Source organism: Callorhinus ursinus, unplaced genomic scaffold (genome assembly GCF_003265705.2).
Source record: "Callorhinus ursinus isolate GAN/ISIS: 27379988/994484 unplaced genomic scaffold, GSC_fseal_2.0 scaffold4, whole genome shotgun sequence".
Taxonomy (NCBI): Eukaryota; Metazoa; Chordata; class Mammalia; order Carnivora; family Otariidae; genus Callorhinus; species Callorhinus ursinus.
The window spans coordinates 127,355,346-127,375,125 of NW_027397066.1; the positions used below are offsets into that span (position 1 = coordinate 127,355,346).

The 19,780-nt window shown below is 45.5% G+C and overlaps 1 protein-coding gene across 3 annotated transcripts in view; it reads right to left on the reverse strand.

Moving 5' to 3' along the window:
* GATB (glutamyl-tRNA amidotransferase subunit B) overlaps positions 1 to 19,780 on the reverse strand; it is a 94,080-nt gene that overhangs the window by 25,981 nt on the left and 48,319 nt on the right. For all 3 annotated transcript variants that reach the window (XM_073892367.1, XM_025874310.2, XM_025874311.2), the window contains exons 6-9: positions 16,963 to 17,076; positions 14,713 to 14,797; positions 13,970 to 14,014; positions 11,674 to 11,863 (exon numbers count right to left, since the gene is read on the reverse strand). In XM_073892367.1, the coding sequence (XP_073748468.1) occupies positions 11,674 to 11,863; positions 13,970 to 14,014; positions 14,713 to 14,797; positions 16,963 to 17,076 (434 nt within the window). The remainder of the gene's footprint in view (positions 1 to 11,673; positions 11,864 to 13,969; positions 14,015 to 14,712; positions 14,798 to 16,962; positions 17,077 to 19,780) is intronic.

The window sequence follows — 19,780 nt, forward strand, 5'->3', positions numbered from 1 at the left end:
AGCAAGTCAAGAAGGAACAGACGGAATATTCTACCTCTGAAAAATCAAAAGTGGATCGTAACTATACGGATCTTCACATCATCCCAGGAAGTGACAGAAGTGGTTTTCGAAATGAGGAAGAAGCCAGGTACATGTGATCCACTTAGACCACGGGACCGATGGAGGCAGCAGGGGTTTCCAGGCCTTCTGAGCCAAGCCAGACACAGCTTAACTCTGCCTCTCCTCTTGCTCCGTGAAAACAATCATCAAGGGGACTTGAAGAAGACGCTACCCCCGCCTCTGGACTGTCAGCTCTGTGAGTCGGGGGCCATTCTGTCCGGTTCACTTTACAACTAGAGCTAAGTCAGTGCTGGGCGATGGCAGCTACTTGGTAAGTATCTGTGGACGGAATCCATGCCTGCCGTCACCACGTGTGTTTAAAAAAAAAAATCACAAGTGAATGCTCCTTCTTTATCGTGTCATGTTCACCTTCAAATATTAGAATTGTCCCAGTCTTGCATAAGAGTAACCCCAAGGCACTCATTAAGTGCCTTAACTACTATGGCTAACTGCCGGCTCAGATCAGTTTGGCAGAACCAAAAAGTCTGGCTAAGTCCATTCTGTTTTCCAATAAGGAAAATAAAAACAGGGACGCCTGGGTGGCTCAGTCGGTTAAGCGGCTGCCTTCGGCTCGGGTCATGATCCCAGGGTCCTGGGATCGAGTCCCACATCGGGCTCCTTGCTCAGCGGGGAGCCTGCTTCTCCCTCTCTCTCCCTCTGCTTGTGCTCTGTCAAATAAAATAAAATCTTTAAAAAAAAAAGAAAAAGAAAAACATGTGCTCCTCACATACGGGAAGGTGAAGCTACCAAATGCAGAGGGGACACATTTCTTAGACAATTTCCCCTACCTGCTGCAATTCAAATCAAACCACACTTTCCTTGAAATGGTCTTTTAAGCTTCATACTGTGGGCAAGGCTCTCACCCTTGCCCCTTTCAGAAAAGCTTTGTTAAGTGAAGGAACTTTCTGGAAAAATAAGATACTCAGAAGAGCAAGACATACTAACAAAAGTGCTCTGAAAGTTTAGCTATTGTAGATGCTGTAAAATATACATGGGCATACAATTGCTAAAGTAGACATTCCATAATAACAAAAAAATCTACATGCCCTTTGTAACAGATACATTCTCTGGTGACAAGCCTACTGAATAATCCCATAATCCTCTCTTGAATCTCTTTTCAGGCCAACGTTACTATTCTGCTCATGCTAAACCAGGGCAAAGGCTGCCTCAGCAGCCAAAGCTTGACTGCAGATAAGGGAAACGCAGGCAGAATGAAGAGGAAGACCTGCTTAACTTACGGAAAAGTATTCCAACTTCCACCATGATACAGCAAACTGCTGGGGAAGTACAAAACCACTCTCCGGTCCAAATCAGGCGGGCAGAATTCCCTTTGTTCTAACCCAGACAGGCTGGCTCGCTGGTGAAAAGAGCTGTCAGAAGGAGAACTCTTTGCTTTGCCAAGGAAAGGTTTTCTAAAGCCACCTAGAAATATTGCAGTTGAACTCCCAGGCTTGGCTGTGCTGGGACGTGATGAATAGCTCTTCTTCTACCCTTGGGTGGTTTTTTTTTTATTGGATGGATGACATGGCAAGTCAGATTTCTGTTTGTCTTTTTGTGTCAGTGCTGTGATGAAGCCTGTCGGAGCTGGAACCGTACTTCACTGGATGCATGGTTTCAGTACACAATTGCAAGCGGACGTGAAAATCTGCGGGTGTAATGGGGTGAGCGGCCAGCGGCAGGGCTGAAGGAGGCCGAGCCGCTGCCGCCCAGAGAATGACGGATCAATGCCGAGGCGCACGTGGGCTGCCTGCCCTGGTTCTTTAGATCAGAAGTCCACCTTTTGAGGAAAAAACCCACAGCATTCTAGATAAGGTTTCCTTAGTTTTCTATGAGATCGGCAACTGCTAATAAGCTCGGCACGAATCTCAGAAGTCCCTGGTGAACATGGCAGTGCAGCCATCTGGTGTTCTCAGGAATATGGTGGGCTGGTGGTTCCCTTACATAAAAACCATGTAAAAGCAACGCAAAAAGGCCACTGCGTTAGGGAGCCCCTAGCTTCCTTCTCAAAGGCGACATGCAGGCGTCCGACTCTGCACTGACCTCTCCTACATCAGACAGAGCTGACACCGTAGCGACACGGCGCATCAAGTCTCCTGGCCAAATGTAACACTAATTGTTCCTGCAGCCACAGCTAACGCGGCAGGGACAACCAGTCCTGTCTTTTGTGTAACACCAGACAGCCTCTACAGCTCTATGGCAGGGAAGCATCCTTTTCACATTTTAATCAAATTTCCCTGAAGCATTCAATGACACCCAGAGCCAATGCCAGGTCAGCCTCGGAGATGCTAACAAGAGTCCTCCACCGCTAATGGATCTGTCAGCTGGTCACTGCAGGTGTGAGGCGAGGCACAGGGATCGCCCCACCTTCGCGGCCTGCCCTGGGGAGGAGCCCCAATTCACCCTTGCGTCGGGCCGTGGAAGCAATGTCTTTTTGCATGCTACTGTCTTCTCGCCAAGCTGGCTGTCTTGTCTGTTCTACCTTTGGAGACGACAACATGTCCGAAGGCTATGCAGTTGGAAGAGGAGGAGGGCTGGTTTCTCAAGCACCATTCTCGTTCTAAGTCCCACACCCTTTGAACCTGATGACAGGGCAGAAATTAGCTGGATTATATTTAGAAGGAGAATGAAACCTGACAGAGACAGCTGCCCAGTGGCAGACTCAAGAGAAGAAAAAGCCCACAAAGTTGAGGAACAGCTGATTATGTGGCAGGGAGTGACCTGGCAGCTAAAGAAACCCCAGACTGGCAACCCGGGGCCAATTAAAAAGCTTGCAGGAGTATATCCAGAACAGGGGCTAGACACGGAGAGAGTAGCCGGCCCCGTGAAGAGCCGCACGTGGCTGATGCTCCTGCTGATGGTATTAACGACAACAGGTGCTAGGCACTCTTCTAAGTAAACTCATTTAAATTTTTTTTTTTTTAAAGATTTATTTATTTGAGGGAGAGACAGTGTGTGTGTGAGAGAGCATGAGAACAGGGTGAGGGGCAGAGGGAGAAGCAGCCTCCCCATGGAGCAGGGAGCCCGATGTGGGGCTCGATCCCAGGACCCTGGGATCATGACCTGAGTTGAAGCCAGGCGCTTACCCCACTGAGCCACCCAGGCGCCCCAACTCATTTGAAGTTCTTAATGACAACCCTCGGTTGATATTAGTAGAACTCTCTCTTACAGATGAGGACACTGAGGCATTAAACTTGCTTGAGCTTCCACAGCAAGAGAGCAGAACTGGGAATTGAACCTCTGCAGTCTATGCCCTTCATCTCCATGTTACACTGCCTCTGATGAAAATATCATGTCCCTGCCTTCCTGGGGACTGAGACTGAGCACCTAGCGGTGCCAGGCACAATGTGAAGCAACAAGCTCATCAAAAGAATGCCCTTTCCCACCACTTCCATTATCTTATTTGGTACCTGCCATCTGTTCAAAGGCTCTTCACACATTAAAAATGTTGCAAAGGCCCTTAGCAATTAACTTAGAAATTAGGAGAAAACGGCAGGTTCTCTTTCCTGCCTCTGCCAATGTACACCTATGCCACCTGGCACTCCCCGCTGTGGCGGGGCACACATCTGCTCCCAGATCAGGAAGGCAGACAGATACACGCCCCCCGCCCTAGGCCACAGAGAGCTTCTGGGGCACAGGAGGGTGGCCAGAGTTCCCCAGGCCTCTCTTCTGTGTCCCCTCCACACCCTCTCCTCACGGAAGTTATGGTGAGTATGCCTCAACCAAGACCCTGCCCAATTCTGAAGCACCTTTGGGACCTTACAAAACCACCCCCACTACTGCTCACATAGTCTTGGTGCCAAGGCAGACTGCATCTTACTGCATTCTAACTCTTCTGCTACGGGGACTTCGCGCACCATTTTATACCTAACCGGGCAGGTCGTTCCTGTGCGGGGGAGCAGCCGACTATAGAGCAGACCCTGCATCTGTGGACTGAACAACAGTGGCTTCGACCAGGCGAGGCGCTCACGTGTCATGACGTGTCATTCTGTGCAGGTACAAAGGGAAACTGCACCCATCTGCCACGTGGTGGGGGTGCTGGGGTGAGCAGCCACTGAGCATTTCTGCAAACACTGTAAGAGGGCCCAGCCTCTATCAGTGGGGACTCTGTTGTTCCCTCTTTATTCCTGTGGGTTTGATCACTCTTACAGGGTGAGAAAAAGAGAATGCAGACCCATCACCTTTGTGAAAATAACACTGAATGCTAGTGTTGGGATGGAAATGGAAATTAGATAGGGAGGCCTGAGTGATGGTTCTAAGGAAAGAAAGCAGAAGTTATGGCGAGATTAAGGACGGAAACATTCTGTGGGGGGCCAGCTTGGATCTACGATGTGAATGAGCCTTCTCTCTGCTTTTCATGGAAACAAGAACTGGCTGTGGAAATCTTGCAGTGAGTGAGGGGGGGAAAATAGACACATCCAGAAGAGTCTTCAGTGGGGAAAAAACTAAAGGTAGTTAATTGGTGGTGTGAGACTAGCATAGGAGACATCACTCTCACTTGAGCATGTCAGGAGGAAGCCAGAATCCTGAACCATCAAGGCCTCTTTCAACAACACAGAGATCTGGAGAGGCTTGGAAATTGCCCCAGAAACACCAAGGGTATACTCTCTAGTCTGTCTCATAAAATACACAACTAGAAAGGTCTACAGTCCTATTTTGGTCCTCACAGTTTCTACTCCTGGGTCATGTTCCCAGTGGGCCTGGAAACCCCTAAAATCTGAGCAAAACTCTGGTCCCAACAATTTCACTTGTGCTTTGTTCCTAGCAAAGTCGGGAAGTATACACATCTGAGTTCAAGACAACCGTTCCATACAGAGAGGGTTCACGCCTACATTTGGCTTAGACTCATGTGAAAATGAGTTTACATTCTCTGAGACACATGAGCTCTAGGAGGGATGGGAAGGAAACCAATCTGGCAATAAGACTCTTCTTTGGATAATCAGGTGATAAAAGTTGACAGCAGACCGGCATAACTAGAAAACCGTATCTTTGAGAATGGGCCACAAGTAGTATGCTGTCAAGAAATCAATTCTGATCATAATCACATTTCAATGTGCCTAAAGCCACCATTGTCAAATGGGCCCAACACGGAGGGAACCGGGCTGCAGCTTAAAAATGGCAACAAAGAAGCAAGGCAGTGCTTGCTCATTTGTGCCAAGATCAGACTGAAACCGGAAATGATGTATTTTAATTGTCCCCAAAAGGAAATCGTCCCACAAACAGGAGACCCAGCTTCAGGATGGGTGAAAGAGAGAGTCCCTGTGAATCCCCAAGGCTGGGCACTCAGGACCTCACTCCTCCCTGCACTTTTGCTCCAGTGGGAAGGTCCCTGAGGGGTCAAATGAATCTGAGCCCAGAGGATCTTCATCTCTGAAAGTCCTGTTACTTGCATCTGAAATAAACGAATTGCTGGTTTTTCAGAAGTAAAGTTAGAAGATGCATCCTTTATTCAGTTTTAACAGAAAAAAATATCGGTTATGTTTCCAGGGCACAGGCTAACTATAAAAGCACCCGTAAGCTGGCAAGCACTGGGTGCAATTTTATGAAACGAAGAATAAAATCAATTTCGAAAATTACATGGAGCTGAAATATGATGAGCGACGATGTTGACCAAATGGATTTTCCTTCAGCAGCAGTTAGAAGGCCAGTGCTTTGCTCCTCAGCACGTGTAAGCAGTCTGAAACCAGTCAATATAGTTTCAGATGCCTTTTAAACTATTAGCTTTAAAGTAGTATCATCCATGAGTACACAGATATTTATCAAGGGAAATTATTTTATAGACAGTTCATCCAAAAAGAAAACCAAGCCATTTCAAGCTTAATAGAAACTCAAAGCAACACTCTTGGAAAACAATCCATTTAATAATCAACCACAGTCATGATTATTTTTTCTGCTTCTTTGTCCCCAGAGACACCTTAACCTTTTTCATGGTGTCAGAAGCAAAGGATTATGACTTCAAATGGGGAATAACCAGCTGGGGGAAAAAGAAAGTTGTTCAAATAAGACTACACATCTTGAGGTTGAATACAAAGACAGACAGACATGTATGGCAGCACGGGTCACTAATCTGGAGGGTCACAGTCACATTTTCCTACAGTCTCACTGGGGCCATGCTGGATTTTTCTTAAAATTCTGCCCTGCGCGACTCTCAAACGTGTTAGCAGTTCTTTGGTGTCAGTGCTCTTTTCCCTGGCAACTTATTCTAGGGAGTCCGCTTGGCTGTATTTGGATTTTGTTGGGATTCAGTGAAGATTCTGTTCTGTCAATCATCTTCGGGGTAAGGGAATCATTCCCTCCCCTATTTTAGCTAGGGAGGGTGGCAGCGCCAGTTCCCTTTGCAGAGCCCTTCTGGCTCCCAGGTGTCCGAGGTGAGATCTGAAATCAAGACTGTCTCTTAGTCAGTGTTTCAACCCACTGCCCTGCAGGGCTACCCGGGAGAATGAAAAGTGACACAGAAAAGATAAGGCTCTTCCAACTGAAAACAGCACAGGGTGCTGTGGCAAGGACAGCAGGCCCTCAAGAAACACTAAATTGGGAATGCGATGCCATCCCTCCACTGAAATCTTGATGAGATGGACATCTTTCTATCTAATGAATTCATACACAGCCAGCCTCCCTGTGAGCCTGTATCTGGTTCTTACCAAGTGCCTACCATGTGCTGGGCTGCATGACATGAGGCGACAGGCAAAATCATCCTACAAACCCCACAAACCCCACATATTCTGCCCTCTTTTGGAGACCTTTTCAATGATTCACTCAGAAGGAGCCAAGAACCTATGGCAGCAAGTTTAAGAAACAAAATAAAGTTACGGAGGACAGTTTATATCTCTTTTTTGTGATTTAAATTTTCTACTTGGAAAATGGACATAATTTCTGCTTTTCATTGGAGTTGACTGATTTTCACTAAATTTAGGAGACATGAGCGACGATGTTGCTCGATGATACTTTTTCTTTCTTTATAAGGCAGTCTGAGATCTTGAAAACCAAACAGGGTGGTCAAAAGTTTTAAATGAACCAATGGTCTGTGACTGCTTCATGAAGCATTAGTGGGACTGTATAAAACATTAATATTGGGCACCTGGGTGGCTCAGGTAAGCGTCTGCCTTTGGCTCACGTCATGATCCCAGGGTCCCAGGACTAAGCCCTGCACCAGGTTCCCTGCTCAGTAGGGAGTCTGCTTCTCCCTCTCTCTCTGCTCCCAACTCCTGCTCTCTCTCTCAAATAAATAATTAAATCTAAAAAAAAAACCCCCAAAATGAAACAGCAAAGAAAACCACAACCAAAACAAACAAACAATAAAAACAACAGTATTAACAAAAGTAAAAATTCTATTTTCTCTATCAAGTGATTCAAAACAACAATGAACTTGAAACATACTCCTGTTTGGCATTGTGGCACATTATATATGCAGGCAGGCAGCAGAGCTTAGAAATGGACATAAAGCCTGTACTCTGAAGTCAGTTCAGACCACTGAACCTGACCCCCCACAGGCCTGGCTAAGATACTTAATGTACTACACCCCACCATAGTTTATGTTTCCCCATCTGTAAAATTGGGAGAGTAAAGTATCTACCTCAGAGGGTTGTTGTAAGGGTAAATTAAAAAGTGGCCCATGGGGTGCCTGGGTGGCTCAGTTGGTTAAGCGTCTGACTCTTGATCTCAGCTCAGGTCTTGATCTCAGGGTTGTGAGTTCAAGCCCCATGTTGGGCTCCGTGCTGGGCCTGGAGCCTACTTAAAAAAAAAAAAAGTGACCTGCTATAAACCGCAGAACCTGCTGTCAGCGAGCAGCCATGTTCTTGTACTGCTTAAGCAAATGACTACAATCTGTTTGCATTCTCCAAATCAGGTAAGGCAGAGTTTAGGAAGAGATAGCCCCACAGACATCACCCTGGGATTATCCGCTAAGAAAAATGCACGTGCATATCATCTAGATCATTCTCATGATTACTCCTGGAATATGCTGACTCAGAGAAGGACTTGCTATGCTATTAGAACCTCTCATTTTTCAGGAACCTAATACCTGCATCTCAGATTCTGTATTTCTATGCCTTAATCCTTACAAATGAGGTCAGCAATCAAGGAAATTTGACATAAGATAGGGAAGCAAGGTTAACTAAATAGGTTGAAGTTTCAGGTGGGGCAAGGTACTTTTTATGTGACCAGAGGAAAAAAAACTGTAATATAGGTTTTCTGTTGGGAGGGAACTGTCAGGAGGGTTTAAGAGAGAAAACCAGGAGGTAGATTGGGTTCAATGTCCTAACAAGACCAGTTCAGAAAACAAGAGTCGGAGAGGCCAAGTGACTTGCATCTGGACAGAACGTGGGGGTGCTTAAAGCGGCGATCCAGGTGCTTCTCACCCAGAGTTCGAGCCAGGCGTCACCCCACGATTTGCAAGGTGGTCAAGAATGGTTTGCGTATCTGACCTTTAGAAACTAAAATGCTTTTATCAGGAATGCTTCTTCCAGGACTTTCATGAGTACTGTCATAATATCATTTATCTGACTATTCACTGAATATTCACTGAGTGCCTACTACGTGCCACACATTGTCGTAGATGCTAAAATACTAGAGTTCTGCAAATATCAAGCAGAAATTACCAATACATAATGCAGTGTTTACCACATAATAAAATGACAGGACAAATTAAAGACTGAAGTTAAATTCTGAAGTTTTTAGTATGTGTGGGTAAGGCATGTGCTTAAATGCTTACTGGAATAAGCAATCCAAAGGCACCGAGCGTGGGGTTGAAGCTCTGCAAAGCACACCTCCACTACTGCTATTTATTTAATGAATACTCCTGGGCACTCTTTAAATTGAAAGATGGTTCATTAGATTTGTGCATCTGCCCTTCTCGGCAATCTGTTGCGTTTCTGATGAAGGCAGGAAAAAAACATGAACATATCATTTTCGGGTCTGAGTAACTCAGCTTTCAATGATTACAAAGTCGTAAAGAGCTCAGGATACCCACTTTCAGGAAAACAATTTCTCCGATTCATTCTCTTTCCATTGTTACTAAGTTCTCTTTATACTCGTCTTGGAAATTTCAAGGACTACCCCTTTAAAAAAAAAAAAAACAAAAACGAATCACCTAATACATTATCTGCAAGCTATTAAAAATAAGTGTATTTTTAAGATATTAAAAGTCCCTTCAAAACTGGCTCAAAAATCACCTTCTTCTGTAATTTTTTCCCTTTTGTTCCAATCAAGGTAATCACTACCTCCCTGGGCTCCCATCCCACGGTATGCATCTAGCTCTTGCAATCTGCCCCAGGGGCTGGTTAGCTGTGTGGTGTGTGTGTGTGTGTGTGTGTGTGTGTGTGTGTCTGTGTGTGTAAATATAAACTCTTGGAAAACAAGGAAACACTTTTTTTTTTTTATATCTTTGTCCCTGTCTGAGTACCTGCTACATAGGAGATGGAAAATAAAAGTTGTGGACTGAACAGATGAAACACAGGTTCCCCTCAACAGGACCTTAAACTCTGGACCCACTCGCTGGGTATTCTCAGCAAACATTTATTCAAGGCCTCTTGTGAACGACACATGAGTGGAGCCTGGGACACAAACATGAACGCGAAAATGTCCCTGCCCTCAGAGGACTTTCTTTGCGCGAGGAGGCAGATGCTCCTCGCCATCACGTGCTCGTCAGAGGCCAAGCGTGACAGTGCTAGAGAGATGCTCTCTCAAGGGAGCAAATGTTTGCAGACAGGGCCGTGGGAGAAAGAGCCATATTCTTGAGAGGAGTTTCTGAAAGGTCTTTTCACCTCTCTTGTGAAGAAAGTTGATACACAAAAAAGAACTTTTAACGTTATATTTAGTGGATTCTCTTCTTTTTTTTTAAAGATTTTATTTATTTATTTAAGAGAGAGAGAATGAGAGACAGAGCACAAGAGGGAAGAGGGTCAGAGGGAGAAGCAGACTCCCTGCTGAGCAGGGAGCCCGATGTGGGACTCGATCCTGGGGTTCCAGGATCATGACCTGAGCCGAAGGCAGCCGCCTAACCAACTGAGCCACCCGGGCGCCCTAGTGGATTCTTTTCTGAAATCACAGTCGTGAGCAAAGAAATGGTCAAGAAACTTGGGTTTCCTTCATTTGCTACCTCCAAGGGCTGCCTCCATTCACCTGGTGGAAGGCCAGACGAAGACAGATAACGGACATATTGGAGGCTCTCTCTGGTAGTTATAGAACGTAGGACTGGAATTTAGTATTTGGAATTGAGTCTGGAATTTATTCCCCGTGGGCTGGAAATTCATCAGACAGTGGGGAGGATGGGTAGGACTAAGCCTCAGTCGGCTTAAACCAACCTTGGGAAAACGCCTGAGTCATAAGAGGCTTCAGGTTAAAAAGGTGTTCAGTCCAAGATGCGAAATGACTCGCCTGGTCGAAGATTTGGCGTTAAGCCACTGCTGGAGAGCCGAGCTGTGCTGAGGAACAGCAAATGAGAGGGTGACACAGTCCTAGCCTGCAAGGGGCTGAACAAGTCAGATGAAGAAATGACTAAAATCCAGCCTCGTAAACATCAGAGTTACGGCTAAGCTACGGATGCAGCCCACAGGACGCAGTGGGTGGCGGTCACCCCTGCCTAAAGTATGAAAACCTATCGGGGCCTGCCCAGTCGTCCCTGGTAGGAAAAGAGGAGCTCTCATGTGAGACTCCCTGGACAGTTTTCACATTAGCTGATTCATAAAGAGAGAATCATTCATTCAACAAACACTCACCTGCCTACCTTGTACCAGAAACGGCGGGGCTGCTATCACTGAAGTATATACATATGAACATTCTAACACCCTGTCTACTTACTACTGGTCAATTAAAATGCAGAAATCCAGAGTTTGCACAGACTCCGCTGCTCCAGAAGGTCAGTGTGGCATATACCCAGTCCCCGAAACACGCAGTAGCAAAGCTTTCTACTTCCTCCCTCATAGACAAGCTGAAGACAACGGTGACAAAACCCTTCCCTCACCGGTGCCGCATCCCTTTAATGTTGCCCCGACAAACGGCAAAGCCGGCGAGCAGCTCTGAAAGGAAGGGAAAATCCCTAAGCAGGTCTCAGTGGTGTCAGATTCTCTAATGGCCCCTTAAGATGCATGCTCAAGCCTCAAAGGACCAATACTTCCAGTAAGGGTTTTCAACATTTCGTGCGGAATAAATGTTTTTCTTCTACAGTTGGAGAAACAGCTCGCTGGCTTTTGAGAGCCGAACTTCCTGCCAGACCCTGTCATGGTTCAATATTGCTGGACATCCAGAAACCCTACACATTGATTTTCTTTTGTCCTGCAGACACATGGGAAAACATTCATCCATAACATCTGGACGGTCTTCAAGGAGCCTCCACGGCTGCTGTGAGCAGCTGTTCATTTCTGCACAGAAGAGATGACTGACATGAGATGCTGCTTCACCTTCTGGTTTCATGAGGCTTATTCACCAAAAAGGGTAGTGAGCAAAGGTTATCGTGCCTTGTTCTTCTCAGAAGCATCTACTGTACAACTGAAGCAATCTGCCTGCGTTACTCAGAGCTCACCGCAAAGCATCACCCAAACCGCTCAGCTGGGCTTATCTGAGCCTCTGGTCAATACCTACCAGTAAGGTGAAGCTGTGTTCTGGCAGCATCCCATACTGTTGAATGAGCTTCTCCCGGGTCTTACCGGGCAGCTCAGGGAGCCGCTCCCGAATCCAGTCAATATTGATCACTTGCTGTGGGTCTGCACCAGGAGGCAGAGACGCGGTGTCATAGAGCAGGAGCGGAGGCAGGTTGGGTTCGGGCATAAACCTAGGCAGGGAGAGGAAATGGGGTCTGACTTGGAAGTATTTGGCTTAATAGGAAAGAAAACCCCTATTATCGATACGCAAGTTTTGTGTTTAGATGTCATGTTACAATTCCAAAATTTTCTGGGGCGCCTGGGTGGCTCAGTCAGTTAAGTATCTGACTTTGGCTCAGGTCATGATCTCACGGTCCTGGGACTGAGCCCCATGTTGGGCTCCCTGCTCAGCAGGGAGTCTGCTTGTCCCTCTCCTTCTGCCCCTCCCCCTGCTCATGCTTGCTTGCTCTGTCAAATAAGTAAATAAAATAAAAATCCAGATATTTCCTAATGTCCCCGAAGACCTGCCCCTCTCCATGCTTATAAACCATGATGAATGAAAAAGGCACAACACAGGGTTGGTACTACACTGCGATTTATAATTGTGGATAAAGCATATCTTCACAAAGACAGAGGCTGGGGGAAAACAGGACCAAATGAGAACCATTTACTTATTAGGGAGAAAAATGACTTTTCCCCATTTAAAAATTCTCATTATTTTTAGCAGTATTTGTGAAATAAATGAAAAGTCAAAGAAAAATAAAACTTTCTTTCTTGAGAAGTGGAAGAAATAAATAGATTTTGCCTAAAAAAATGCAGAAGCAGGGAAGGAAGGATGAGTAAGTGGACCACAGGAGATTTTTAGGACAGTGATGCTATTCCCCGTGACACTGTAACGGTAGGTGTCACGTCACTGTTCGGTCAAAATCCACAGAATGTACAACATAAAGAGTGAACCCTAATGTAAACTATGGACTTTAGTTAATAATCAAGTCTTAATTTGTAACAAATGTACCACACTCTTTGTGGCATGTTTGTGGTACGTGCGTTTAGTCAGAGTTTTCAACATTTCCTGGGTAATAAATGCGAATCACACAGCAGAGCAGGATGTTATTACGGGAGCCGTGGTGGTGAGGCAGGGTATATGGTATATACCAAGGAGTACGTGGGAACTCTCTGCAGCACCACCACATATCACACCTTTCCCTCTACTCCATTCCAGCATCTAACATTTTCTGTCCACTTCTACTTGTCAAAGGGCTTATGCAGAAGCAGGATAACACACAACAAATGGGGTGCCAAGGTGACAGATCAGACGTGCATGCAACCCATTACCTCCATGCCAAATCTGTGCTGTGAATCAGTCTGACTTGTGAGGGCAGGAGGACACCAAAGGGAGGGTTCCTGAATCCTGCCTATTAACCTGAAGGCTTGAGCCAAAGCCACTGGTTGACCTAACAGCCAAACTCCAGGCTGAGTAAGAAAGAAGCATGAACAGAGTAGGGGGTGACCCTGGAGAACAAAGAAGTTCTTGGGAAGACTAGATTGAACCCAGAAGCTCACAGTGATGAAAACAATCTTGACTTTGACACACATGAGAGGGGCCCTTCAGAGGAGGTTCCCACTAAGGGTTTATGAGCTTCTTTCCCACATCACAATGCTACATTGGTTCCTCACTGACAGCAAGAGTTGAGCTTTGCAAAGGAACCAACAACTTTGTTGCTTACAACTTCAACCTTTACAACCTGCAAAACTCAATGGGGAGAAAGACAAAAGGTTCAATTTACCTTAAGCCTATTCTTATTATTTGCTTTATTTCTGGATCTCATATTAAGTCCAACTTGTTTAATTTTAATCAATTAAATAACATCACTCGAGTTGTGAAGGGAAAATGCCATTAACATATGCATTTCTTTTTTCCTTTCTTCTCAAGGATCTTCAGTGTGTTACTGAATTTGTAACTGAATATAAGAATAAGAACATCCTAGGCCCCATCCTCAACTGCCACCCTCTTAGCTCAATTATAAGAACTCTCACACAGGGGTGAGTCAACAGTGGCTTCCAACAGTTGAATCCCATTAAATAAGACACTCTGAGGCTACCAAACCAAGAAAACATTCTTTATTTCAGTATATATATATATAAAATAGGAAGCCTAGGCTTCTCATCATGCAACAATATAAACAGAAAGTGGTTCCTAAAAGCTATCCAGGTCCTTATGTTACTCTGCAAGTGGATTTGAAATTTGCCCCTAACCCCAAACACATGATGGTATTTTTGACAAGAGGAATAATCACCTGTAGTCTTGTTTTCCTTCTTTGTCTCTCATCGGCATGGTGCACCTACGACAGTTAAATAGGAAAACATTAAACCAACATGGCATGCAGCACTGCCCAGCCTCTGTGCAAAGGGAAGTTTCCCCTACCAATAAGGGACACAGGCACATTCAGGCTCTTTGACCTTCTTTGAGAGACACTTACATAACTACATGAAAAAATATTAATGAAAGAGAAATACTTAGAATAATTTTTTAAAAAAAGAGAAGAAATTGCTTCAACGTTTCCAGCTTCTAACCAGCTCAAACTCTAGTCTTCCGAGCTTCTTTCAGTCTTCTGCTAAAAGCACAAAATCCTCAAAATTCAGAGTCAGAATATTAGAGTCAAAGTTATCAAAACAAACAAAAAGGGGTACCTCTATAACCCCCCCTAAGCTTTCTTTACCTCTAGTTTGAATTGGTAGAGCTTAAGTCCGATAGAATTTAAGGACGTGAAAATCCTTGCCACGAAGTGGGTAAGCTGGAAGCAACTGAAGGGCCAGACTCAGCACTTACGACCAAGTATGGTTCAGTTTCAACCTCTTACCAGTCCTCCAGGATATTATATCCCTGTAGTGTACAGTATTTTCCTAACTCTACTAGTGAGGAAAGCATTAGTGCAGACAAGCTAAGTACCTTCTACAAGGTCACACGGCTGGTCTGTGGTGAGCCCAGAACTGCAGACTCATCCAGCTGTGTGCAAGATGCTGGTCAATGCAAACTCACCCCAGCTTGTCGTCAAATGAGCGCGTTTCATTCAGAATTTTACGTCCATTCTCAAGTTCGTGGATTTGTCTCTTAATTTCAAAGTCTAAGAGAAACATAGTAATTTAGTATCATATTTTGGTTCCTTTCATCCAATCAAGCAATAATTAGAAATCTTTCTCAATATTTAAGTCAAAAATAATCAAGAGAGTTGTTTATAATAATTCTTCCTTCATATGTTATTCTCTTCTCGTTGCTCTCATAGGACAATGATGCCGGCAAGGGCCTTTTAGGAAGCTCTGCTCCCTCACTTTCAGAGAAAGCTCAGGTTCACAGTGACCCAGTCCAGTTTACAGCTCTTGGCAGAAGAAGGGCTAGGACTAGTATCTAGGCCAACTAACTCCAGATCCAGGATGGCTGCCTATCACAAGTTCTTATCCAGGGATCCAAGGACAAACTTCACGGGGTTCTGGTACCTCCTGAAATTATATACAGAATGAGGGTGTGCGCATTTGTAGATTTTTTGGAGAGAGGGTCCAGAATTTTCATAGGGATCTATGACCCCAAATGATTAAGAGCCTCTGCTTTATGCCATGCTCCCTCACCACCAAACAAGGCAGACTGTGGTAAGCAAATCAGCCATCATTGTTAAGCTTCTTTCCGAAAGCAGCTTTAGCCTCCCCTTAACTCCCCATCCTAGTACGTACTGCCTTCCCTCATCCAAACCAAACTCTTATCTGAGCTGAGAAGCAGCAGTAACAGTAAAATGCGTCAGTTTTTGCTCCCTGTCTCCCCAACCCCGGTGCTCTCTCTGACTGAAATCAGATGAGGACTACGAGGCATGATGTAGGGAGAAAATGGGATGGAAAAATCACGGGCTTGGAGAGTTAAGCCCATCATAGTAAATCTGTGGTTCTTCGGGCCTGCGTCGGGACACAGGCAGAATCCTGTCTCGGGGGTCTCCTTCATAAATCATCAAGAATAACTCTACTCAAAATCTTGCTGCTTGTTTTTTTAGGTTACCATCACCACCTCTTGGAATAATGAATTCCTGAACACTTACTACCCACAGGGTGAAGCTGAACTTTCTTCCATTTGTTCTAAGCTTCCCCTTCACAAAACTGGGCTGTAAGCGTATCCCTGACCCAAACCTTTCATGGCTTCAGAGACATGAACTGTATCTCCTTTTAGAGAGAGAAGAATCCGCCCTCTTCGGTCCATCTACACATGGAAACCTTCCCTTACCCTTTCCCTTACATAAGTTATCGCCTTGACCATTTTAATGCCCTTTTCCTGAAAATCTGTAGACTCAGAGCATCTTCATTGAGGCTGATCATTGCAGGTTCACGATAAGGTTTATACAAGACTAGAGAATCTTTTTTGTATTGTTTCTAGTACTTTTCTCAACAAGACCCAGGACTCTACAAAACACACACCAAAGCATTCAGCTGTCTTGTGCTCTGTGCATCCTTGAAGGGATGCACTTGAAACTATCCTTTCCCTACATTCTCTCTTCCTCTCTAGATACTTTTGATTTTAAAGAATATATTTAGTCTTCTGAGATGTCTTCACAGTCAGCAACCTCTATGCGACTGCCTGGATGTTTATCTTGCTCAACTGTTCTACTTTAATTATTATATATCTGTCAACACATAAATACCCACAGCATGTACTCCAATAAGACCCAAACTCAATTACATAGGCCCATGGACTCTATTAGTAAAAATAGTAAAAAGCAGAAAAACATAATGACCAATTAAGTCAAACTATGGCCAATCTACAATGAATAAACATGACTTTATAAAGTTCATGCCGGTCAGAAAGAATGTGGTAAATGGAAAAATTGAACTATAGCATATTGCAGATCCTCCCATAAAGAGGTGGAGTCTATTTCTCCTCCCCTTGCAACTGCTTTGAATCGAATGTGTTGGGAGAGACACTGTCTGAGTTCTAGAGCTTGGGACTCAAGAAGCCTTGAGGTCTCTGCCTTCAGCCCCCTGGAAGGGCCCGTTGCCAAACAAGAAGGCCCAGGCTAGGCAAGCAAATGAGGAAAGATGACGTGGAAAGAGAAGTCTAGCAGACCCCCGGCACCAAGGCCTCAATGTGTGAGTGAGGTCATCTTGCACACGGATGAGCTGAGGCAGGATCTAATCCTTAGAACTGCAAAAGCTGAAATGGTTATCATATAAGCCACTAAAGTTTGGGGTGGCTCGTTACAAAGCAATAGGTAACTGATACAAAGAAGAACATTAAATGTAAGCTGACATTCACCTATTGCTTTGGCCAAAAACCTGGCACTGTTGAGATTCTTCACTTCAGTTCGAACACCCAGAGGCTCTCCAGGATGGTGCACAGATATATTGGCATCCACTCTCAACTGGCCCTCTGGAAGGAGAGAAAAAAGACAATTCTTTAGAAATTCTTTGAGGCAACATCGTCTTTTTTTTTTTTTTTTAAGATTTTTTATTTATTTATTTGACAGAGAGAGAGCCACAGCAAGAGAGGGAACACAAGCAGGGCGAGTGGGAGAGGGAGAAGCAGGCTTCCCGCCGAGCAGGGAGCCCTACCAGAGGCTCAATCCCAGGACCCTGGGATCATGACCCAAGCCGAAGGCAGATACCTAACGACTGAGCCACCCAGGTGCCCCACAACATAGTCTTTTTAAGTCTCTAGGCAAGCAATATCGAATTCCATTTGCTGTTTAGCCAGTTACAGCAACCTAACCTTTGAGAAGGTATGGCTGGTCCTGAAGCACATGGCTGGTACTCTGTCCACTTATGAGAATTACAGTCCTAAGGCATCTGCGGTGTGAATATATGTGTGTGTACATATTTGTGTGCACTTGTGCACATGAGGGAGAGAGGAGAAATTCTGTATATACCAGCTGGGGAAATCTAATTTCTTTTGTGCCAAATAAGAAAAACAACACTGTTAAAATGGAGAATTACTTTGCAGTTTTATCCTGAGTTTTTATGCAGTGTCAGAGCTGGGTTGGGGGGAAGGCAGCAGAAATGATGATCTGAGAGATGCCTGGGTGGCTCAGTCGGTTAAGCGCCTGCCTCCGGCTCAGCTCATGATCTGGGGTCCTGGAATCGAGTCCCACATCGGGCTCCTTGCTGAGCGGGGAGCCTGCTTCTCCCTCTGCCTGCCGCTCCCCCTGCTTGTGCTCTAACAAATAAATAAAATCTTTTTAAAAAAATTAGAAAGAAAAAGAAAAAGAAATGATCATCTGATAACCCTGCACAGCTTTCAAATGGAATGTGGCTTTCCAACTGGGATTCTAGGAGATCCATGAGAGTCCTTGAGAATTTCTAACTCAAGGGCAAGAGCCAGAAGCCGGGTTTGTCCCCTCCTCCTTCCTCTGGGTACTATAATAATCTCTTCTTTCCACAAAAGGACTCTGAATCCTTCCTGATTGCTGTAAGGATTTGCCACAGCAGACAGTGCTGTTATGAAGGGGTGAATCTGTGCAAGAACACAGAGGGGGCCGCCCCCATCCTGGGAGGACATTCTCTGACCCAGAAACCCCCTTCAGATTAGGAACAGTAACCCCTAAGGAGACAGGTGGCTTGTGGAGAGGACTAAGAGGCTCTGGAGAGAGATGCAAAATCCTTAAAACAATCACATTTTACACCCTACAAAGTAAAGCTCAAGTTCTCCGTTCTCTAATTTCATTTACAATGTCTAAAACAGAACAGAATGACAAGACGAAATCCTGGACTTTTGTTTTCCGAGGCGGGTTTTTACATTTAAAAAGAACCTGCCAAATCTGAAGATTCTGATGGGCTGAATAAAAATTAATTTTCCAAGATTCCACAGCAAAAGCCTCTTAAAGTAATGAAATAGGGTAAATAAATTCCATGCCAAGAAACTCCATGGTCCTGGTCTCTGCTGCTCCCCATCCAAATGCTGAGCTGTGGGGCTTGGCCTCCTCCAAGCTTGAGAACTGCTGGCCGCCCACTGCCCTACTGTCTCCACTTGCTCCCTCAGAACAAAGGATAAGCTCCCCCACTCTGTGGCCCCGACCGCCGCCCATGCTGGCCGTCAGGGCAAAGGTGCCTGCAGCTCAGAAAGTACTCTATGTCTCTAGCACGGACGTCTCAACGGTTCGGACAATTTGTGCTTCCTTGAATCCAGGAAGTCCCAACTATTCCTGACATCGTTAGGTTCTTAGTCCAGGAAACTTGAAGTCATTTTCCCTGTCTCTGTTTTCTTTTCCCTCTATATCCAAACTGACAACTCGATCCTGTCGGTTCTCTTCCAGTACCCCTCATACCTGTCCCTTCCTCTCTACGTCCACAGCCACCACCCTCACTGGAGGACGTGGAACTGCAGACGAGGTTACAGAACTGCGTCCTGACTTTTAGTACAGCAACCCCCCCTTGTCCAGCTAGCCAGCACGTGGGCTGTGACTTCCATCCTGCTACAAGGTAGCAGGTACAATGATTCCGTCATTCTCTTTGCTTGCTCAAGTGCAGGGCCACTCCTACCGGGCCATCTCGTCTCCTCTGCCCGGTACTGAGGAGCCCTCATCCACTCCTGACTGACATGACCCACAATTTCCCCCTAACTCATTCCGTGAGAAAGCTTTCCTCCAATTGGGGGAGCTTTCTGCATACAAGTCCTTGCCCAGTCCGCTGGCTCCTGCATGTCCTCGTCATCAGTATTACGGTCCCTTCTGCGGCCTTTGCTCATCCTTCGGGGTCCCACTTTAGTGTTACCACCTTCCCCTCCTAGAAGCTCTTAATCACTAAGCCCATCTCCACTGGTGGCTCCTCTGAACTATGAGGATGGACACAGTCAATACCACAGAATTTAGCACACGACTACAGTCTATTTTGAATGAATCTTATCTTTAAGACCAGAATGGAAGGCTTTGGAGGGCTGCACCCAGATTTCAAACCCTCACCCACCTTCCCGGCCAAGAGCGTCATTCTTTCAGCTACCTCCTCTCTCCCACATCCGTCACTAAGCTCGCTTTCTCTGCAGTGCTTCCGGCAGAGGCATATACAAAGGCATCTCTCATGAAAAACAAAAATCAAACCAAAACCCCACACCCTCGTCCCTTGAACCCCACTCTCCCTCCATC